At 43.3% G+C, this 25,060-nt stretch overlaps 1 protein-coding gene across 8 annotated transcripts in view; it reads right to left on the reverse strand.

Moving 5' to 3' along the window:
- The window catches only part of NDRG4 (NDRG family member 4), an 86,051-nt gene that overhangs the window by 44,111 nt on the left and 16,880 nt on the right, over positions 1 to 25,060 (reverse strand). The window contains exon 1 of one of the 8 annotated variants that reach the window (XM_056525384.1): positions 9,685 to 9,823. The exons of the other annotated variants lie outside the window; for them this stretch is intronic. Within the exon in view, the coding sequence (XP_056381359.1) occupies positions 9,685 to 9,705 (21 nt within the window). The 5' untranslated portion in view covers positions 9,706 to 9,823. Of the gene's footprint in view, positions 1 to 9,684; positions 9,824 to 25,060 lie in introns of those variants that run through there. 8 annotated transcript variants of the gene reach the window in all.

Here is a 25,060-nt window from a genome sequence, read left to right on the forward strand (position 1 = left end):
TTGCTACATCCCAAAACGCGTTATTGCTTTTACTTATTTTAATAAACAATTTAATAAACAAGACCTTTAATTCACTTCCTTTATCTGGTTGTTATATTTTTCCTGGATACCTGGGTGCCTGTTAAAGGGGTACTTCGGTGGCAAATGTGTTTTTTCAGTTTCTACTTATCCTTGCAGGCGAGTTTTCTTCTTCTCTCTGGTCTCATGCTTGCTCTTTGTTTGTCTCTCTTTTCCTTTCTTTGCACAAGTGTGTGTCCATGTAGTGTTGCATCTATTTCCGTTTTGCCTTTGTTTTAGAAACTACAGCTCCCAGCATGCCTTGTAGCCTGTTTTAGCTTTCAGTGCCCTGCCCAACTTGTTTTGCATTGCCGCTCAGCCCTGTTTGTGGGCGGCTTTTTTTTTCCTTTCCCCTTTAGCACTCCTTTTCCCCGCCCTGCTCATTAGTATACTCACCCCACAGTCCCCACATTAGGGAATGAATGAATTGCGAGCCGCAGCGCGCTGTCCCCACAATGTGACACGCGGGCACTGCTCTGCTTCCTGACCCCCCCCCCTCCAAGCGATGTCCCTGCAAGGGTTAACTGTAAGCCCTGAGCCCGCACTCACAAATCATTCATTCCCCGACGTGGGGAGAATGTCACAGTTAAAGGACATCTGTACTAATGAATGTGACATATTCAGGTTAGGGAGCAGCGCCCGCGGGTCACATATGACTAGTTCCCTGATGTGGGGACAGCGCGCTGCGGCTGGCAATTCATTCATTCATTCCCTGATGTGGGGACTGCTGCGGGGGGAGGGGGGGGGGGAGAATCCTGATAGCGCTGCAGCTGACATGTTACTAATTCCCCTGCCTAGGGGACCGTGCGCCCACGTGGGGAATCATGATAGCCAATTCCCACCACGGGCGCATGGTCCCCATGACGGGGAAGGGGTTAAATGTCAGCCGCAGTGCTGATACAGGGTATTCAAGCCGGGCGCAGGGCAGGCTGAAAGCAGGAGGAGACATCCATCCTCCCGCAACAATTCAATGAATATTCATTACAGGGGTGTGGAAAAGGGGCAAAACCATTGCAGGAGAAAAAAAACAGCAACGCCTGCAGCACTGACATCTTGTCCACAACAGTGAACAAACATGGCCGCAGGTGTGGACGACAGTCAGAAGCAACCAGAAAAACTACTGAACTTCCTTCACAGAAAAGAGGTCAGTAAAAAACAGATATGCTGTGGACAGATGTATAACATGTGAATTACAAAAGTGCTAAACTAACTACAAGCACACTACACAACCATAAAACTGTGGTACCAGTGTACCCCTTTAAAGTCATTTTCCACTGTCCATTGAGTTCCTGACATGGACAGAGGTGTCAGCAGAGAGCACTGTGGACAGACGGGAAATTCAAAAAGAAAATAACTTCTTGTGGAGCATACAGCAGCTGATAAGTACTGGAAGGATTAAGATTTTTATATAGAAGTAATTTACAAATCTGTTTTAACTTTCTGGCAACAGTTGATTTAGAAAAAAAATGTTTTCCAGTGGAGTACACCCTTTAAAGGGGTACTCCGGTGGAAAACTTTTATTTTATTTTTTTAAACAACTGGTGCCAGAAAGTTAAACAGATTTGTAAATGACTTCTATTAAAAAATCTTAATCCTTCCAGTACTTATTAGCTGCTGAATACTACAGAGGAAATGGTTTTCTTTTTGGAACACAGAGCTCTCTGCTGACATCATGACCACAGCGCTCTCTGCTGATACCTTTAACATAAAATGTACCGCAAACCCCCCAAAATTATATTTGTGGGGGGAAATTTATAAGAAAACTGCAATTTAGCAACTTTTGGGGGGTTTGGTTTTTACACCGTGCACTTTTTGCGTTTACCATGGGGGATCATAAACATTATATTCTAATAGTTTGGAAATTTACGCATGCGGCAATAACAAATATCTTATTTTTATTAATTTTATTTAGGGCAGGGGGTTTTATACAATTTTTGAGACTTTTTTTTATCTATCTATTTTTTGAGACAGCATAGGGGACTTTTATATGCAATCATTATATGGCATTTACTGTATAATGCAATAGCATTATACAGTATGATTGGCTATCCACTGATCTAGCCCAGCTAAGCCAGGCTACATCAGTGAATTGGTGTTCGGCAGCAGGAGGCAGGTAAGAGGACCCTTCTACTGCCTGGCATAAAAGGGAGTGTGTGGCTACTGATAGTCACACACTGCTCTGAAATGAGCGCAGCTTCCTACCAGAGGACGAGGGCGTACCTGTACACTAAAGCTGCACGATTTGGTAAAAATGTGCAATTGCGATTATGGAGGTAAATATTGCGATTTCGATATGCGATGGCGATATATTTTAAAAATTGTGAAATCCCCCCCCATTTAATGTCTAATCCCCTTATTCTATATAGCCCCCCCCCCCCAACCCCACATTTGATGTTCATTGACTGAACATAAAATGGAGGGGGATGGGATACGAAATTAGCTTAGCTTAATTCCTCCTTCGCATTTCAAGTGCATGGTGTAGTCTGCACACTCTCCAGTGATGTTGCGTTTCTCTATTGTGCAGCACAGCCGCATGAGAGGGAGCACTGGGATTAAGTGACTTCCCTTAAGGACCAGGAAGGAAGGGAGGGGTTATCTTGTTTCCTTCACGCCTTCTAATAGCCATAATGCTTTCAATTTTCGAACTACAGACCTATACGAGACTTGTTTGTGCGGTCACCAATTGTACTTTGTAAGGACAAACCCCAAAATCTATGGTAAAACAAACAAAAAAATGATTACTACATTTTTTTTTTGGGGGGGGGGGGGGGGAGAGAGATGAGAAATTGAACCTATCAGAACCTATTTTTTTTGGGGGGGGGGAGGGGGTTGTGTTGGTGTTTGTGTTTATTCTACGCAGTGTACATTTATATAGGTTGTTTTAATTTACTACTTAACAATTACAGCTTTTTGTAAAAAAAAAACAAAAAAAAAATCCCTATACAGTACTTAAATTGTTCTCTTCTGACCCCAATAGCTTTATCATTTTTCCTTATATGGGGCTGTATAGTGGCATATTTTTTTGTGCCGTGACATATAGCTTTAATCAGCACCATTTTTGTTTAGAAAAATTAACTGTTGTTATATGCTATCTTAATCTAAAATTTGCAATCCTGGTATTTGGTATTTTTTTTTTACATTTACGCCACTAACCGTGTTGTTTTATTAATGTTATATTTTAATAGCTTGGGCATTTACGCACGCGGCAACACCACATGCTTGTTTATTTTGGTTTCAATTATTTTATTGAAAAATGTGGAAAAAAGAGGGTGTTTTAAACTTATTATGGGAGACGCCTAGTCACATTTATTACCTTTTTTTTTTATTTATTTTTTAAGTCCCCATTGGGCAGTGTTTTCCAAACAGTGTGCCTCCAGTTCTTGCAATACTACAATTTCCAGCATATCCAGACACCAAAAGGCTGTCTGGGCATGCTGGAAGTTGTAGTTTTAGAAAAGCTGGAGACACACTGCCATGTGAACTATGCAGACACTGATCAATGCTATATCATAGGAGCCTATAGCACAGCACTGATCAGTGTTATTGGCGCTCCATTACTACAGGCTGCTGAGGTTGTCTGCATTATTGGAGCGCTGAACCGACCAGACGGGCAAAAGGTAGGGAACCTCTGCCCATCCTCTCAGCTGATCGGGACCCAGCGGCATTTTGCCGTGGGTGTCCCGATCAGCTCTACTGAGCTACCGGCAGTTACTTCAGCATTTTATATGCTGCAATTAACTTGATTGCGACGTCTAAAGGGTTAATGCCGGACATTGCCAGGATCAGTGATGTCTGGCAATGTCACGCCCCCTCCCATAGACTTGCATAGTGGAGGCGGGGTGTGACGTCACACCACAGGGGGGCAGAGTCGTGATGTCACAATACTCCGGCCACGTGGTCGCCACCCGGCTGTTTGTGAGCTGGCACCACAGCATGCAGCTCAAACAGGTGGGTGGTGAATACAAGATTACGGGGGACCGCAGCGGCAGGACCCCCGCTGTGAGACATCTTATCCCCCATCCTTTGGGTAGGGGATAAGATGTCTCAGGGCCGGAGTACCCCTTTAAGGACATAGAATTCTCAATCCATAGGCATTGCAAATGGAGGGGAACCATCTCCATATTAGTTACAATAGCTTCCACTCTTCTGGGAAGACTTTCTACAAGGTAAAGGAGGTGTCTTTGGGAGTATTTGCCCATTCATCCAGAAGAGCATTTGTGAGGTCCGACATGGATGTTGGACAAGAAGGCCTGGCTCACAATCTACATTCTAGTCAGATGTGGATGAGGTCAGGGATCTGTAGGGGGCAGTGAAGTTCTTCTACACCACACTCCATGGGGGAGATTTATCAAAACCTGTGCATAGGAAAACTTGCCCAGTTGCCCATAGCAACCAATCAGCTTGCTGCTTTCATTTTTATGAAGGCCTGTGAAAAATGAAAGAAGCAATCTTATTGGTTGCTATGGGCAACTGGGCAAGTTTTCCTCAGCACAGGTTTTGATAAATCTCCCCCCCATGTCTATATGGCCCTTATGTGCATCGGGGCACAGTTATGCTGGAACAGAAAAGAGAGCAACTCAAACTGTTCTCAAAAAGTTGGAGGCATTCAATTGTCCAAATGTCTTGGTATGCGGAAGGACTAAAGGGGAACTCAAACATTTAACAATTTATCCCCTATGCACAGGATAGGGTATAAGTGTTTGATCGTGGAGGTCCAATCTCCGGGACACCATTTGATCTCCAGAACGGGGCCCAGATTCTCCCAGCTGCAAGAAGCGCAGAGTCAGCATGTGCTCCATGCATTCTCTATGTAGCGTTTGCCGAACCTGTGTTCCATGTAGCTAGGAGATTCTGAGTCACATTCTGGAGAACAAAAGGTTGTCCCAGAGGTTGGACCCCACACAATCAGACATTTACCCTTATCCTGTGGATAGGAGATAAATTGTTTAATGCTGGAGTACCCCTTTCCATTCACCAGAGCTAGGGAGCCTAGGCCAATTCCTAAAAAATCACCATAGCATTTTCCCTCCTCCACCAAACTTTGCAGTTGGCACGATGCTGTCAGGTAGGTACCATTCTCCTGGCATTCACCAAACCCAGCGTCAGCCATCAGGTTGTCAGATAGAGACACATGATTTGGTCCCTCCACAGAACACATATTTCCACTCCTACAGAGATACGGCAAACAGACGGTACCTTCATTTCCTTTGTCCCAGCTTGTAAACTTATATCCGTGGCTGTTTTGTATTTTGGCTGAACAGGGGTGGTCTGAGTCACAGAGGCGCACCTTCACATCAGACATCTTATCCATTGGATAGGGGGATAAGATGTCTATGGCCGGAATACCCCTTTAATATCTCCCAACATTTCCTTGTCCACATCCAGACACAGGTGACACCTTCATTACACACTCCTGTCCCCGCCAGGACTATTTCCAGGCGTTTAGTAGAAGAAAACTTAGCATTACAGTATATTATGTATTCTGCCATTGACAGACAGTCACATTGCCTTTGTGTGCAGTGGTGTCATGAACGAGAAACCTGGACTGGACTGAAATCGTATATTCTTTAGCAATGTATCCAGGTTCTGTTTGGGATCAGACAACAGTCTGACGTGATGATCTGGGGAGCCAGCGCATAGGACAGTCAGTTATCCCTAGTAGAGACATTAACAACTCAGCAATAGGTGCAGGACATCCTATGGCCAAATGTGTTTCCTCTCCTGTCAGGCCTTCAAACTAGCATTTTATAGCAGGATAATGCTCGCCCACACACAAGTATGTCTACACTAGATTGCAACACTTGCCTAACCGTCAGATTATTTGCCAGCTGGGATGCCAGCTTAAAGGGGTACTCCGCCCCTAGACATCTTATCCCCTATCCAAAGGATAGGGCATAAGATGTCTGATCGCAGGGATCCCAACACGTTTGTTTAGAGCCTTGGGTTCAGCGCCGGAGGCTTGTGGCGTCAAGGCCGCGCCCCCTCAATGTAAGTCTATGGGAGGGGGTGTGTGACGGCCATCATGCCCCCTCCCACAGACTTGCATTGAGGGGACGTGACTGACGTCACAAACCTCCACCCCGTATAACCAGTCATCCGGCAGGCGATCAGACATCTTATCCCCTATCCAAAGAATGTCTAGGGGCGGAGTACCCCTTTAAACAACTGATCAGTGTGCAGGATTCACAGGCCCAGTTGCAACATGCCACAGGATGCCATACGGAACTTGTGTGCCTCCATGCCAAAAAACATCTCATCTTGTATCCAAGCTAGAGGAGGCCAAAGAGGGTACTGAAGTCTCCTTTTAATTGTAGTTTTCTCTAATAAGACTATCTTTTCCCTCTAATGTTGCAGCAACGCCTTCTTGGTGTGTTATTTTTATATATTACACAGCTATATTATGCAGTATATAGTCCTCCCTCTATATAATAAAGAGGGAAAACTGTGTGTACTGAATATTATTACAATGAACGATTACGGCTTTAGAAACACTAACAGGCTGGTCCACCTTTTGGGGAGATCATGGCTCGCAGACATTTTGGAACAGTATATTATGTAAGGTGATGAATATGCTCCATGCTCAACTTGACCCAGGCCTACTGCAGCATATCCTTCAGTTGTTGCACCTATTTCAGATGAGTGAAAGATATCTCAAAGACCATAACAACATATTTTATATATATTTATTTATTTTATATATAATCAATGGGGATACAGTCCATTGAGTTTGGGTGGAAAAGCCAGATGAAGAATTCATAGTCATGTCGCTCCAACCACTCCTTAGTGATTTAAGCCCGATGACATGGAGTAATGTCCTGTTGAAACATTTATATATTTTCCCTTGAAACCCTATAGTGCAGCATCAGGAGTGGGTTTAGGAACATTGTCCTAATGCTGTCCCAGTCCCAAATCTCTGGAAGACTAAAACAGTGTTTCCTCATGAATTACCCTGTTTTTTTTAATTTTACAGCCATCCATCTTTCCTTCAGTCCTTACCAGTTTTCCATTCCCTGGCAATGAATAGCAATCCCACAGCATGATGCAGCCACCACCATGCTTCACTGTGGGAATGGTGTTCTTAGGCTGATGGAATGTGTTTGTTATGTACCACGCCTTTTCCATTATGGTGTTCCAAAAAAGCTGCTCAATGGGATGTTCAAATTTTGGGATATTTTTTATACCCCAACCCTCATCTATACTTCTACACAACTCTGTCTCTGTTGTTTGGAGAGCTCCTTGGGCTTCATATTGGTTTCTAAGTGCTGCTGCAGACTCAGGGCCCCCCTTTATTACTGACATCACAGAGGGGCCACATTTAATTTATTTAGTGATGTCTCAAGTGAATTGTTTGAACCAGCCATTATTTAGGTTTTTCATAGCAAAGGGTGTGAATACATACGGGGGTGAACACATATACAGTGACAACTAGGGAAGCACCGAAAGGGAAATTTTGGCTGTGCATGGCCAAAAATCGAAACCGAAAATGCATTGTCCCATCCACTTTAATATAGTTTTTGTATAATTGTATAATCAGAATCTTTTAGTTAAATAACGTTTGTGAATTTAAGTAATCTAAAATTGAAAACTCTATGCTAATAATAATAATTAAATAAACATCAGGCCGGCCTCTTCATAAACTATGAGGGAGAAATGCAGCAAGCATTGCGTACTGGCACTGCTTCTGTAGCTCAATGTGATTAAAATGATACCCAATTTATATAGTTTCTGATATATGATGTGATTAAAAATTATTATTTAGTGTTATTATCTGTGATCTACTTCTTCTCTGGTCTGCCATCAAGCAGCCAAGAGAAGACCTTATAATGGCAGCAGGAGGCAGGTAAGCTAACCTCTGGCCGCCATCTTAGCTGATCTAATCCCCACAGGCGATCAGATCAGCCACCGAAACCGCCGCAGATGCCGTGATAAATATTGATCACGGCATCTGAGGGGTTAATGGTGAACATCAGCGCGATCTCTTTCCGCCAATACTGGCGGGTCCCTGGCCACTGATAGCAGCCAGAACTCGTGGTCTATGATGCGAGCGCAGCTCCTGCACTCGCGTCATAGCTGTGATGGGACTCAGGCTGTACAGGTACGTCCTGGTGCGCGAAGTCCCAGGTGACCAGGGCATACTTGTATGCCCTGCATCCTCTAGGGGTTAAGCCACACCCACCAAAATTATCAGCAGGAAATTCCCTTAGTCATAAAGGCCATTTCAGCTGATAATTTTCGGCGGATGAAATTTCGATGCATCCCTACTGACAACTGTACATTTTTTGTTATTTATCTTTTGAGACCCATGCACACTATAGAATTTCCACCTGGAGAAATTCCAGGCAGAGATTCTGATGCTGCAGCCTCTAATTGACTTCAATGGGATTCTGCTGCCCTGTGCACACTTCAGAAATTCTGCTGTAGAAATTTCAATTCAAGACTCATATTGGGCGGAATGCATTGCCATCAATGAGCACATTACCTGTCTGCACGATGATGGCACAGATTCATTTTGGCAGCACCTGCTACAGTCCTAATACACATTTTTGTCCTAACAGTGTAGATTACACAACCCTCCCTCAATAAATATACAGTACATAGTCCTCCCTCATACACCAGAGTCCAACCTGTAAATTATACAGCACATGGTCCTCTCACAGCGCATAATGCTTCCACAGTACTAAATCTTTCTTCTAATTTACACTGTACAGACCAATCTCTATCATATATTCTCATTAACAAAAGAAAAATGCAGCCAGATAAAAACTTGGCATTCAGTTATGTAATGTAATAAGTAAATGATTACAGGTGTGGTCTGATTCAAAACCGGGTATTGCCACAAGAGCATAAAAAGGCTCTCAGAGGCTACTTTTGGGTGGTGTACCTCTTGGTAGAAGATCTTACAAAGCCCTCCCTGTATGCAGTACAAAGCACACCCTATATAATACACACCATACAGTCCTCCCTGCATAATATACACTCAATCTATAATACACACAGCCCTCTCTCCATAATATATACTGCACAGTCTCCCTATATAATTAGTATACAGATCACAATCCTTCCTCTATAATATACACACCACAAAGTCCTTCCTCTATATAATACATTGCAGTCCTTGTATAAAAAGGACTGCAATGTATGGTACTATATATACCAATATAGTACAAATCTTCCCCCTATAACTCAGTCTGTCCTCTATTTTAGAAACATCACACAGCCTGTCCTTTATATTCTATACAGCTCAGTCCCCCCTCTATAATGGAACTGATGCAGTCTTACAGATCACACATCAGTCCTAAGACAACCACACGGAGTACATTTCAGCAGCTTCTCAGCTTGGCTTTATCTATGGCGGCTGCACATGGGCAGAGTCATTCTGCATAGTGGCACCTCTGGCACCACAACATACAGTCTCACATTCTCATATGCCACCTGCAGAGCATCACCCCAATGACAGGACATGACTGTGCGGCATAGTGAGGACACTGACCGCCATTCATCACCTCAGAAGTCTGCTTTGCAGCTGTGACATTGACATCTGTGTGACCTTGAGGAACTAGTAAAGCCCCAACATAAAGCATTCAGCAGACAGTAAATGGGGAGCCTGGACCCCCGCCTTGCACTCACCCCATCCCAGCACTCTGGCATCTCTGAGGAGCAGGTAGAGAGGACTCAGCTGGAGCAACGTGTAGATAGAAGGACAGACAGAGGCAGCTCAGCTGTGCAGTGTTTCCAGCTTTATAAACCCACCCTTCCCTCTGCCTCACTGCCCCCTCCCTCCTTTTACTGCAGAGACAGCCGCTGGGTGATTGGGTGAGATGCTGAGCCCCCCCCCCCCCCCCATCTGATGTGCACAACTGGATCCCTGCTCAGCAATGTTCTTCAAATGTCTGACCCTACTATAGTGGGGACCCGAGCTGTCACTATACTCATCCTATACTGAAGAAATATACATTATATTTAATATATGTATACACACATCCTAAAAAGCCACTACAGACATCATTCCTAAATAAAACCTAAAGCAGTATCTGTCCATACAAATATATATGTATACCCCAAACTACAACAACATCATGTACTCTAGTATATTTACACCCCCCAAAACAGCCACTACATGCATCATTTATCATAAGTACACCCCCTAAATCAGCCACTATACCTATCATATACTATAATAGATTTACATCCCACAACTGCTATTACATATACAGACTCCAACAATGGCATCTGTACTGGTCCCATTATCCTGCATCATCATCATCATCATCGTCATCATGCCATGTTCCGTGCCATCAGGTTCAGTTGTGGTGGAGGTCTAGCAGAACTACCACTAATACAGACGTCTGTACCAATACTATTATCATTATAAAAACTCTGACGCTAGTGCTAGAGATGAGCGAACCTGCAGTAAATTCGATTCGTCAAAAAACTTCTCGGCTCCGCGTTTGCTGACTTTATCCCGCATAAGTTAGTTCAGCTTTCCGGTGCTCCGGTGGGCTGGAAAAGGTGGATACAGTCCTAGGAGACTCTTTCCTAGGATTGTATCCACCTTTTCCAGCCCACCGGAGCACCGGAAAGCTGAACTAATTTATGCAGGATAAGTCATCAACTGCCGAGCCGAGAAGTTCGTGACGAATCGAATTTACTATGAGTTTCGCTCATCTCTAGCTAGTACCAACACCATAAAACACCTGTAATACTAGTACCAATATCATCGTACTGAGGCCTGTATCATCATCATCAACATCAAAAAGAGAAGTCTGTATCGGCCTCATCACCAGCTAAATACAGACGTGTACCAGTACCATCCTCATTATACAGACATATGTAAAGCATTACTTCAGTAAATCCCATCTACCCTGCTATACACCCACTGCAACATAGCCATACCCCCTGAATACCATGTGACATATTGTCTCTGGACGCATGTTATGCTGGGAAAGGTCAGAGACAACAGTAAAATAAAAAGACTTGCACTACAGCACTTTTGGGTTTGGATGTTGCGCATGAAACAGGACAAAGCGGCATACAGAGGTAATTGAAGCTTATTCCACAAAATTAGAACTTGGCATCATGGATTTATAAGGATGAAGAAAAAAATCCTGGAGTACCTCTTTAAGAGTAGGTTCACACGGGTGTTTTTTTTTTTGCGGGTTTCCCGCTGCGTATTTGAAAGGGGGCGGGCTCTTCTCGGCTGTCCGCAGCAGATTTTCCGCGGCGGAATCTACGCTGCGGAAAATCCGCCGCAAGTAGGGACTGTGGCGGATTTTCCACAGCATAAATTCCGCCGCGGAAAATCTGCTGCGAGCCTGCCCACGCAGCGGGAAACCCGCAAAACCTGCAAAATAAAAAACGCCCGTGTGAACGTACCCTTAAAGTAGGTCCAAAATGCATTCTTGCCCCCCGTTAATCTGTCAGCATCTCACCGAAAATATTGCTCTAATATTGTAATTACTTACATATAGACACAATTACCCCAGAACGCAATGTCAGGGGTACAGAACTCCCTTTTAGGAGATAGCACTAAAATTTTACATTTATTAAAACATTAAAAATGATCTGAATATGTAACTGAAATGGTGCTCAAAAGTGACCATTAAAATTCCATGCCTTTATGCCATAAATCAGTGGTCTCCAACCTGCGGACCTCCAGATGTTGCAAAACTACAACTCCCAGCATGCCCGGACAGCCAACGGCTGTCCGGGCATGCTGGGAGTTGTAGTTTTGCAACATCTGGAGGTCCGCAGGTTGAAGACCACTGCCATAAATGATTTGTCACCCAGTGGATTAACCGCTTATTAGTATCATATACAACTGGGATGTATCTGAAATCCCACAAGAGATGAGGCATATACTGGCATGTTATTAAAATCAACAATAGCGTGCCCCTCTACATGTTTCGGTGAATAATCACTGTCTTCAGGAGGATTGTAGTGTTGCCTACAACCCTCCTGATGACTGTGATTATTCACCGAAATGGTCACTTTTGAGCACCATTTCAGTTTAGGGCTATCTCCTAAAAAGGAGTTCTATACCCCTGACATTGCGTTCTGGGGTAATTGTGTTTATGTGATTATGGAAAATCCCGGATTGGCCTGGGGAATATTGTGTGTGGTACTTACATATAGCATCATTACTTTCTAGAGCTGCAAATGATAAATCAACTTTATCAATAAAATTCGATAACGCGATTCGTTGCTGACAAATCCAGTTGTCGAAAGACCGTGCTCAGATTTATTGTTAAGTAAAAAAAATGTATGATGAATCAAAACAGATGTCATAGCGCCGGCTCACAACAGTGCGCAGGGAAGGAGGCGGCAGTGGAAGAAAACACTAGAGTGCCCTCTGGGGCACCACAGTACCAACGCACCAGGACGGACATTTTCGTCCTTGGTCGTTAAGGGGTTAATGGCTTTACTTTTTTCTAAAGTGTTCAACTAGTCCCTGCCACCGACAGCCGTTTCTTTATGAATACCCCGATTCTTCAAGGCACCTGATTATAACCAGCTGAGAAGTGTGGCCACTAGCGCACAGGGATTTTTCATGGGATGGAGCTGTCGACCATGGACAGCTCCATCCCTTACAACTGTTCCAGGGCTCCCTGGTGCCAATGCATTAACTATATGAACCAGTGTTTCCCAACCAGGGTGCCTCCAGGTGTTGCAAAACTACAAGTCCCAGAATTCCTGGACAGCCAACAACAGGCATGCTGGGAGTTGTAGTTTTGCAACATCTGGAGGCACCCTGGTTTGGAAATACTGATATGAACTAATGTGGCACTGGCTTCTGCACAGCTAACCAACAGGCACAAGGAATTGTCAAGGGATAAAGCCAAAAAATGGCTATTTATGTCTAACTTACAATCATATATAAAATATATGAGTAGGTTACACAGAAACAGCTTTTTACCAGCACAACACATTATTTATTTAATCCTTATGAACTTACTGGGCTATTCCTTCCTCTGTTAAGCCAACATTCATTACTGTAGTGCTTCTGGGCCACATCTACCTTGTTTAAAGTTTGTTCATTTTACTCATTAACTTGTTTATATGCCTAATGTACATAGTTATCAACCTGTTAAGGACGAAAGGCGTACAGGTACGCCCTTGCATCCTGGTACTTAAGGACCAACGGCATACCTGTATGCCCTGGATCCTTAAAGGGGTACTCCGCTGAAAACACGGAGCAAACTCCGCTCCGTGCCCGATGACTGGCGATGCCAGACACCAAGCCCCCTCTATTCACATCAAGGGAGGAGGCGTGACAGCAATGTACTAGCCGTCACGCCCCCTCCCATAGACATGAATAGAGGGGGCATAGCATCACGAACGCGGATGTTGCAAGCCGCTTTGGAGCGAGTGCAGGAGCTGCGCTCCCTTCAGAGCAGTAGGTGTTGGCTACTATCAGTAGCCTCCCACTCACTGCTCATGCTGCTGCCCAGCATTTAAAGGGGTACTCCGGTGGAATAGTTTTTTTTTTTTTTTTTATCAACTGGTGCCAGAAAGTTAAACAGATTTGTAAATTAACTTTAAAATTTCTTCTTTGTACATTTTGTATTTGCCACAGCAGTGGGCACCTGTGTATTAGGTTGTTGTGCTGGCTATTTTTCCATTTGTTTTTTCTTTGTAAGTTGGGGGGTGTGGCACCCTCTTTAGCCGTGCACCCCACCCCTCTCAGACTGGAGGTGGTTTAGTCAATGGCTGATCCAACATGTCACACAGTCAGAGGCTATATGCACAGCAGAGGTGAGTTATCATGTTAGAGTCCCATCCGATATGAGGCCACCTCCGTGTGGTGGATGGGGGGACACATTTTGATCAAAAAGTGCGCAAAGAGCCTCCATTTTTTGACAAAGAGTGCTGTTGCAACTTTCTTCTTTGTACATTTTGTATTTGCCACAGCAGCGGGCACCTGTGTATTAGGTTGTTGTGCTGGCTATTTTTCCATTTGTTTTTAGATTTGTAAATTACTTCTATTTAAAAATCTTACTCCTTAGAGTACATATTAGTTGCTGAATACGACAGAGGAAATTATTTTCTTTTGGGAACACAGAGCTCTCTGCCGAATCACGAGCACAGTGCTCTCTGCTGACATCTCTGTCCAGAGCAGGAGAAAATCCCCATAGCAAACATATGCTGCTCTGGACAGTTCCTAAAATGGACAGAGATGTCAGCAGAGAGCACTGTGCTCGTGATGTCAGCAGAGAGCACTGTGTTCCAAAAAGAAAATAATTTCCTCTGTACTATTCAGCAGCTAATAAGTACAGGAAGGATTAAGATTTTTTAATAGAAGTAATTTACAAATCTGTTTAACTTTCTGGCACCAGTTGATTTAAAAAATGTTTTTTCCACCAGAGTACCCCTTTAAGCCTTTAGATGCCGTGATTGATTCCGATCGTGGCATCTAAAGCAAAAGATGCCAGCAGCTCAGTGGAGCTCACAGAATCCCTCGTATTTTCTCATATATATATATATGTCCAATATATATATGTGCATAAATGTCCAAACTATTAAAATATAATGTTTATGATCCTGCAAGGTAATTGTAAAAAAATAAATCAGAACATTTTTTGATATCATGTATTGGAAAAAAATTTATAAAAAAAAAAAAGCGATCAAAAAGTCCCATCAAAATAAAAATGGTACCAATAAAAAATAAGGACCACGGCACAAAAAAATTTGCCTTGATACATCCCTTTATACGGAAACATAAAAAAAAAAGTCAGGTCGGAAAATGACAATTTTGTTAAAAAAAAGTTTGCATTTTTTTTTTTTTTTTTTTTTTTAAGTGTACCCTTCACCAATCTAAACGTTTAATATATTGTTCCTTATGTTATTATAAGACACTCTGCTATTTTTTTGCTGTTAAAATTCTCAACCTTTATATGTTTTTATTGTGATTGGGAACAGAACAGAGCCACCTAGTGGCCGTTTTTTCAAACAGTTAGTTTGGACTTGCAGAAGTCCAAACTCAGGAAGTGCATGCAGGTCATGGCAAGGCACAGATCTCGCAGGCTTCAGTGACGTCGCCCCTGCTAGGGAATGCCCACTTTCTCATGCCGGAAGCTCACACAATGTGAGCAAAGGGAAATGTATGATACACAGCTTTTTAAAGCTCGCAAATTTTTTTTAGGGCAGGAGGGGTGTTAGGAGTAGTTAGGGATTATAATCTGAGTTAGTTTAGAAAATATGGTTTGATGACAGGTAATCTTTAGGACTCAGTCCATTTTCAGCTTAAATGAACTGGTGCCAGAAAGTTAAACAAATTTGTAAATTACTTCTATTAAAAAATCTTAATCCTTTCAGTACTTTTTCGCAGCTGTTTGCTACAGAGGAAAATCTTTATTTTTTGAATTTCTTTATTGTGTTGTCCACAGTGCTCTCTGCTGACACCTGATGCCTGTATCAGGAACTGTCCAGAGCAGGTGAAAATCCCCATAGCAAACCTATGCTACTCTGGACAGTTCCTGACACGGACAGAGGTGTCAGCAGAGAGCACTGTGGACAACATAAAAAAGAAATTCAAAAAGTAAAGAATTTCCTCTGTAGCATACAGCTGCTAAAAAGTACTAAAAGGATTAAGATTTTTTAATAGAAGCAATTTACAAATCTATTACAACAATAAAAAGATAAAGTTTTCCACATGCAGTTTTTATGCATTTTCTTATTCAAAGTGCATTTTTAAAAGAAATAATAAAGAAATATCGGCATGAGTGGATTTTACCTAAAATCACAATTTTATGAAGACCTGACATTTAACCCCTTCATGACCCAGCTAGTTTTGGCGTTCTATGTTTGAAACTCTCTACTTGTAAAAGAAATAGTCATGCCAAATACATTTTGTTATTAATTCACATCCACAACATGTCTACTTTATGCTGGCATCATTTGTTAAACATTTTACTTTTTTACGACATTAGAAGGCTTATATTATGAGCATTTTTTCAAATGAAAATGAAGTATTTGTCACAGAAAAGGATTGCAGTAACACATGTTTTGCTATACACATGTTTATTCCCTTTGTGTGTATTGGAACTAAACCAAAAAAGGGAGGAAAAAAAGCAAATTATACATAATGTCACACCAAACTCCAAAAATGGGCTGAACAAAATTATTGGCACCCTTTCAAAATTGTGGAAAAATAAGATTGTTTCAAGCATGTGATGCTCCTTTAAACTCACCTGGGGCAAGAAACAGGTGTGGGCAATATACAAATCACACCTGAAAGCAGACAAAAAGGAGAGAAGTTCACTAAAGCTAGGGTCGGACTACGGAATTTCCGGGCAGAAAATTTCCGCCCGGAGATTCCGAGTGCGGCCAGCGCCAACTGAATCAGTCGGCGCTAGGACCATGCGGACACTGTAGTCTCCAATAAACTGCAATGTGTTCCGCGCGGATTTCCAAGCGGATTTTCCGTTCACAAATTCCGCTTCACAAATTCCGAAGTGTGAATTTGTGAACGGAAACCCATTCACTGCAGAGTACATTTTAGCAAGCAGAATTTCCGCCTGCAATTTCAAAGCGGAATTGCAGGCGGAAATTCCGTAGTCTGAACCTAGCCTTAGTCTTTGCATTGTGTGTCTGTGTGTGCGCCACACTATGCATGGACAACAGAAAGAGGAGTAGAGAACTGTCTGTGGAAAAATATCAACAATCTCAAGGTTACAAGTCCATCTCCAGAGATCTAGATTTGCCTTTGTCCACAGTGCGCAACATTATCAAGAAGTTTGCAACCCATGGCACTGTAGCTAATCTCCCTGGGCGTGGATGGAAGAGAAAAATTGATGAAAGGTGTCAACGCAGGATGGTCCGGAGGGTGGATAAGCAGCCCCAAACAAGTTCCAAAGATATTCAAGTTGTCCTGCAGGCTCAGGAAGCATCAGTGTCAGCACGAACTATCCATCAACATTTAAATGAAATGAAACGCTATGGCAGGAGACCCAGGAGGACCCCACTGCTGACACAGAGACATAAAAAGCAAGACTACATTTTGCCAAAATGAACCTGAGTAAGCAAAAATCCTTCTGGGAAAACATCTTGTGGACAGATGAGACAAAGATAGAGCTTTTTGGTGAAGCACATCCTTCTACTGTTTACTGAAAACGGAATGAGGCCTACAAAGAAAAGATCACAGTACCTACAGTGAAATATGTTGGATGTTCAATGATATTTTGGGGTTGTTTTGCTGCCTCTGGCACTGGGTGCCTTGAATGTGTGCAAGGCATCATGAAATCTGAGGATTACCAATGGATTTTGGGTCACACTGTACAGCCCAGTGTTAGAAAGCTGGGTTTGCCTCCGAGACCTTGTGTCTTCCAGCAGGACAATGGGGGGTATTTATCAAACGATTTATGTTTTTTTTCCACATAACTTTGGCGCAATACTTTGGCGCAGTGACTTTTTGCGCCAAAGTTTGGCGCATCTTTTCCCCTGTCATTTTTACATCTTTCTCAAAATCACACGGTCCTGTGTGTGATTTTAAATTTAGTCAGTAATTCATCATTTGCACCAATCAATCTTTGGCGCAATTGTGGCGCAAATCCCGTTTTTTGGGCGCAAATACCCGCCAAGAAATTTTGCACATGGAAAACACACTTACCAATGTCAGGAAATGTAAAGGCGTCAAAATACATTAAAAAAATTTTTTTGTGAAAGCAGCGACGCCTCCAGGGCTGCTCAATACTATCCTGCGACATAGTTGTCTCTGAGGAACCTTCACCCTCTGTTGAGCCAGCATTGGACATGGCCACACAGGCTCAGGAAAGGTAAGCACTAAAGCAGTGCCAAATGATAAATTTGGTGCATGTCCGCGAAAACCAAAGTAAAAAAAAAAAGGGTAAAAAGAAACTGTCAACAGGCAAAATTGATAAATACCCCCCAATGACCCCAAACATACGTAAAAAAGCACCCAGGAATGGATGGCAACAAAGCGTGGAGAGTTCTGAAGTGGCCGGCAATGAGTCCAGATCTAAATCCTACTAAATGCCCGTGGAGAGATCTCAAAATTACTGTTGAGAAAAGGTGCCCTTCCCTAGTGTCTAGTGCTCAAAAGATGCAGTAACAGGTTTAGGACACTCGGGGGAGCTGTTGTACAGCTAAACAGCTCCTTTACAAAAAAAAAAATAAAAAAAATAAAGTAATAAATTACTGCACTTGCTTCACCAGGAAGTGAAGCTTGCAGGTGGGCACAGTGTCAGCAGCTCAGTACGGGTAAAGGACACAGGGGAAGGGGGGCAGGTAAGGGACACTGGGGACTGCTAGCAGAGCATTGTGTGTGTCCCAATCCCCGCGATAGGGACACACACCACGCTGCTCAGGATTTTTATGTGCGAAACGCTGCCATCAGCTAGTCAGTTAGGACGAAACCCCCCCAGGTCGTGAGGCAAGATGGCTGGCTATTAGTGATAGCCACCATCTTACCGGGCGTGGCGGGATGCAGCGAGTAGCGGCCAGTATCTGCATGACGTACAAGTACGTCATAGGTTGGGAAAACCTTCCCGGTCATGACGTACATGTATGTCATGGGTCGGGAAACAGTTAAAGAGGTACTCTGCTGCTAATCGTTTGGAACAAACTGTTCAGAACGCTGGAACAGGCCCCGGGAGCCTGTGACGTCATAGCCCCACCCCCCCATGATGTCACTCCCCGCCCCCATAATGAGGTCATGAGCTCCTGGCGCCGGCTCCAGCGTTTGGAACAGTTTGTTCCAAACGCTGAGCAGTGGAGTACACCTTTAGGGCTGTGTTTGCATGAAAATTTTTATGACTTTTTTACGGTTTCTGCTGTGGTTTTTGCCGGTTTCTGCTGTGGTTTTCTAAAGCTGCTGTAAAAAATTACCAATTTTTAATGTGATTTGTACAATGGTGGTTAAATAGCAAATTTTTTGCTGCAATTTTAACTGCAAAAAGAGGGGGAAAAATAACAACATGAAATGCATTGTGTGAACACAGCCTCAGGAAAGGTGTATATCTACTATGTATCCTGCTCCCATAAATATAGCAGCAGTAGCAGTATACAGATCTGAGAGGGGAGGGGTCTGTTAGCTAGGAGCAATCTAATAGGTGATGTCATTCTGTAGTTCACAGGAAGCTGATGCCGGAGTTGACTTTAATTTGACACATTAAACCATGTAACAAGTCAAACTGGTGATCACATGACCAAATTCAAGTAAAGAAACGCGTAAATGTGTCTGTGCTGGAACTAAACAGTGAAGGTTAATATGTGCATGATATGGTCAAAAATATAAATAAACTTTATAGTGCCTTATTAGAGAAAACCTTGAGATTGGGTTAATCAGAAAGTCTATGTCGTCTGTCAGAGCTGGATTTTTTGTTGTGGAAAAGAAGGATGGATCTTTTCATCCCTGTGTTGACCACCATGGCTGAAAAAATGTACTGTAAAAATAATTACTCCCTGCTGGTGATCTCTGAACTATTAGACCAAATTTGTGGAAGCCAGATTTCTGCGTTTATGACCTGCGTCAGTGAGGGCAACCAGTGGGACACTGCCTCAGCACTTTTGATACATCTGTTACATGTCTGTGTGGTGGTGTATTTTTACGACATCCTAAATTACTCTACCAGCTTGTCCACCCACTAGAAGGATGTTCATCTTGCGTTGCAGCAGTTGAGGAAGAATATACTTTATGTTAAAGGAGTAGTCCAGTAGTGAACAAGTGGTGAACAACTTATCCCCTATCCTAAGGATATGGGATAAGTTGCAGATCGCGGGGGGTCCGACCGCTGGGGCCCCCCGCGATCTCCTGTATGGGCCCCGACAGCCCGCGCGAAGGGGGCGTGTCGACCCCCGCACGAAGCGGCGGCCGTCACACCCCCTCAATATAACTCTATGGCAGAGCCGGAGCGCTGCCTTCTGCAATCTCTGGCTCTGCCATAGCGATGTATTGAGGGGGCGTGTCAGCCGCCGCTTCGTGCGGGGGTCGACACCCGCTATCTGGCCGGAGAGCATGGCCCCCGTACAGAGAGATCGCAGGGGACCCCAGCGGTCGGACCCCCTGCGATCTCGAACTTATCCCCTATCCTTAGGATAGGGGATATGTTTTTCACCACTGGACTACCCCTTTAAGCTTGAAAAACGTGTATTTGAGAAGTCCTCTCTGTCATTCTTGGGTTAAGAAATTTCCAATACTGGCTCAGTCCACCGGGCCATCCAAAGATTCTTTGGATTCGCAAATTTCCATAGAAAAATTTATTAGCACAAATATCTTTCCTTATGAAGAAAGTGGGGTGGGCCGTGTTTCCCTTCTTACGGTGAAAACATGACTGATCCAGTTCTGTATCATCCCTGAACTACAAGGGTACACATGTCATTTGTATCTTTTTCTCCAAGCTCTTTTCCGCAGAGGAACTATACAACTGGAGACAGAGAGTCGCTCACCATTAGGGTGCGTTCACACTGAGTAATTCAAGAGGAATTTACTCGAGTAATTCCTCTTGAATTCTCCGCTCCAAATTAATGCACATCTCCTCTGCCCATTGACTTTAATGTTTTTTCTGCTGTCCTGTTCACACTGCGGAAATTCCGCTGCTGAATTCCTTTTCACTTGAAGAAAGAACATGTTCATTCTTCAAGCAGAATCCGCAAACAGAATCCAATAGAAGTCAATGGTAAGAAAAATTTCTGCCCGACATTGTTTTCAAGCGGAATTCGAGCGGAATTCAGAAAACTAGATTAAATAGCCTCCTCCTTCATTCCTCTTTATTTGCGCATGGTAATTCCGCTTGAATTCCGCTTGATGGATAAAATGACAGAAGGCAACAATTTCCTGACCAAAATTGTTCCTCGTGAATTCCTCTTAAATTCCTCAGTGTGAACGCACCCTTAAAAGGGTAACATACTGCTGTATGCTACAGAGGAAGTTGTGTAGTTCTTTCCAGTCTGACCACAGTGCTCTGTGCTGACACCTCTGTCCATGTCAGGAACTGTCCAGAGCAGGATAGGTTTGCTATGGAGATAGTTCCTACTCTGGAGCGTTCCTGACATGTACAGAGGTGTCAGCAGAGAGCACTGTGGTGAGACAGAAAAGAACAACGCTACTTCCTCTGTAGTATACAGCAGCTGATAAGTACTGGAATCTGTTTAACTTTCTGGAGCTAGTTGATATAAAAAAAATGTGTTTTCCACCGGAGTACCCCTTTAAGCAGATACCTTCTGGAGATACCTTCTGGAAGGCTCTTTGCATCCCGTGATCAGGTAAATAGAACAAGTTCTAATGGTCCATCTGCAATTTGATCAGTGCCTCAATCCTCAATGCCAAGTGGGTATTCTTCTTTGCAAGATGCAATTTCCTCCTCTACTTTCATCATGCAGACAGAAATATGAAGAAAGAGGCTTTCTCCCATTCTTTTAACTAGGAAGTTTAGACAGAAAAAGCCCAGCACATCTTAGATTCCACTAATACAATTCCTGTGGCTCTTGTCCTAATAAAAGACATGCCACAGGGAAGATATTTGTCCCCCTGCCAAAAGGAAGCATGTACTCACCTGGGAACATAGTTCTGAATGTGCTGACCACCCTGGGACCCAGTAGACTCTTGACCTGCTTGATCACCATTATTGTTGGCCTACTGTCGACTTTGCCCCGGCATATACTACCTGTGCCCCTAACAAGGCCTCTAGAACTGCTGGACTTCTACTGCTACTACCCATTTCGGATGTGCCCTGGTAACATATTGCTACAGATTTCTAAAAGATAATGTTTTATCCGTGATCTGGGTAGTGGTGGATCTATTCTCCAAAATGGCACAATTTCTTCCCTCATGGCTGCCCTCTGCTGCTTGTCTTGCCCTTCTGTTCGTAGAACACATTTTCCATTTTCATGGGCTGCCTCTCCACATTGTGTCAGATCAAGAGATGCAGTGCACCTACATTTTGGAGAGCACTTTGTGGTCTACGTGGACTTCTGCCTGTCTACAAGTCTGCAGGTTGTATCAAGAGAACGGGTGAACCAGATCTCTGAGAACTACCTATGGCACTTTGTTTTCTCACAGCATGACCATTCAAGACATCTTCTTTCATGGGCAGTTTTTTGAGACTTCTATCATACATGGAAGTAGACTAAATTGACTCTCCTCAATTCTCAATTTGCTCCCAGGGATAAAGTGTGGCTGTATTTAAAGAGTACCAGTCAGATCAAAAAAAAAAAAAAAAAAAAAAAAATTTTTTTTATTTATCACTCAGTACCTAATCCTGACCATGTACATCTAATTTTTATGTGTCTAGCACCTTTATTTATTTTTTTATTACACTTTAAATTTAGCTCACTAGTCTGAATTCCTCTCAAAGGGAGGGGGCATGGCCTCACTGTGCATGTCTCCGCCCCCTCCCTCAGTATGCTGTCTGCTCACATCTCCCCTAGCATTAGCAAAACTGCAACTCCCAGCTTGTCCTCACTGACAGTAGCGAGACACAAGCTGACAGTGGGAGGATTTTTCCTCCAGCTGTGAGCCCTGCGCTCACAGTTGTCAATCAAGGAAAGGTGTCCATGACATAGGTGATGATGCATGGACACAGGAGGACTAGTATGTGTCCATGCAGCCAGGGGGGGCAGTTGTTTCACTGGCCTTTTTAGTATGAAATATCGAAAATTTTCTAATGAAAGCAATTGCAAAACCTATTGGTTTTGAATGCTTTACAACATATCAAAAGTTTTGTATCTGACAGTGCCCATTGAAGGAATATCTGCATGAACATACTATTGAAAGTTTGTTCCCTGTATATGTCAGGAAAGAGCACAGAGGGGTCCTATCAGTCAGGAGAAAGGAGTCCTATCAGACAGGAGAGAGGACAGAGGAGTCCTATAAGACAGGAGAGAGCACGGAGGAGTACTATCAGACAGGAGAGAGCACTGTGGAGTCCTATCAGACAGGAAAGAGCACAGAGGAGTGCTATCAGACAGGAGAGAGCACAGAGGAGTGCTATCAGACAGGAGAGAGCACAGAGGAGTGCTATCAGACAGGAGAGAGCACAGAGGAGTGCTATCAGACAGGAGAGAGCACAGAGGAGTGCTATCAGACAGGAGAGAGCACAGAGGAGTCCAATTAGACAGGAGAGAGCACTGTGGAGCACTATCAGACAGGAGAGAGCACAGTGGAGCACTATCAGACAGGAGAGAGCACAGAGGAGTTCTATCAGAAAAGAAAGAGCACAGATGAGTCCTATCAGACAGGAAAGAGCACAGAGGAGTCCTATCAGACAGGAAATGGCACAGAGGAGTGCTATCAGACAGGAGAGAGCACAGAGGAGTGCTATCAGACAGGAGAGAGCACAGAGGAGTGCTATCAGACAGGAGAGAGCATTGTGGAGTGCTATCAGACAGGAGAGTGCACAGAGGAGTGCAATCAGACAGGAGAGAGCAGAGAGGAGTCCTATCAGACAGGAGAGAGCATAGAAGAGTCCTATCAGACAGGAGAGAGCACTGTGGAGTCCTATCAGACAGGAGAGAGCACAGAGGAGTGCTATCAGACAGGAGAGAGCACAGGAGTCCTATCAGACAGGAGAGAGCACAGAGGAGTGCTATCAGACAGGAGAGAGCAGAGAGGAGTCCTATCAGACAGGAGAGAGCAAAGAGGAGTCCTATCAGACAGGAGAGAGCACAGAGGAGTCCTATCAGACAGGAGAGAGCACAGAGGAGTCCTATCAGACAGGAGAGAGCACAGAGGAGTGCTATCAGACAGTAGAGAGAACAGAGGAGTCCTATCAGACAGGAGAGAGCACAGAGGAGTCCTATCAAACAGGAGAGAGCACAGAGGAGCCCTATCAAACAGGAGAGAGCACAAAACCAAAGCATGTAATACAGAAGAAGGTCTACACCTGTTGGGGTGTTACAAATATATATCTCATGATACAAACACCTGTGTCAGTACCTACATCTTCATAAAAATATTGACACCTATCCTGGTTTCACCATCATAATACACCTATAATGGTACCATCATCCTAATACAGACATGTTTGCTGGTACCACTATCAGTACATCCTACCTTTACCGGTATCATTATCATAATATAAAAGACATCATAGTATTATTATAATTATCATTTACTTTTAGAGCGCCCTAAATTTCAGGGTGCTGCACATATAAGGGGTTAAATACATATTATAACGCAAATCAAGGATTGTGTAAATGTAATATCATTATATTACAGACATTACTGATACATTATCATCATCATACTACCAGACAACTCTAGTGTTATCATTATGCAAGTTAACGACACTTGTAGCAGTATCGCAATAATAATGTTGACACCTGTACTGGCACCATCATATTTATACAGATATCTCTTTTACCATTCTCAGCAAAACACAAAAACCTGTAACATAAACTGTTTAAAAAAAAAAAAAAATCTATAAGGAACCTGTGCTAGTATCTTCATCATACTACAGAAACCAAACTACAGAATCCTGCACACATATATTATTATAATACAGACATCTGAACCAGTAGTATGAACTATCATAATACAGACACACAATGTACTGCAAAAATTATTGAAATACAAGCACTTAAAATAGTAGTGGTAATATATACACAAGAGATGAGCGAACTTACAGTAAATTCGATTCGTCACGAACTTTTCGGCTCGGCAGTTGATGACTTTTCCTGCATAAATTAGTTCAGCTTTCAGGTGCTCCGGTGGGCTGGAAAAGGTGGATACAGTCCTAGGAGACTCTTTCCTAGGACTGTATCCACCTTTTCCAGCCCACCGGAGCACCTGAAGGCTGAACTAATTTACGCAGGATAAGTCCTCAACTGCCGAGCCGAGAAGTTCGTGACGAATCAAATTTACTGTAAGTTCGCTCATCTCTAATATACACCATCATCTTAAAAACAGACATGGGTACTGGTACCACCATCATAAAACACACGTGTACTGGTACCTCTTATCATTCAGATACCTGTGCCGGAAGGACTTTTATAATGCAGACACGTGCTGCAGTATACCTATTATAGTCCAGACACCTGCACAGTATCT

The sequence above is a fragment of the Hyla sarda genome, chromosome 6 (assembly GCF_029499605.1).
Source record: "Hyla sarda isolate aHylSar1 chromosome 6, aHylSar1.hap1, whole genome shotgun sequence".
NCBI classification, from domain to species: Eukaryota; Metazoa; Chordata; class Amphibia; order Anura; family Hylidae; genus Hyla; species Hyla sarda.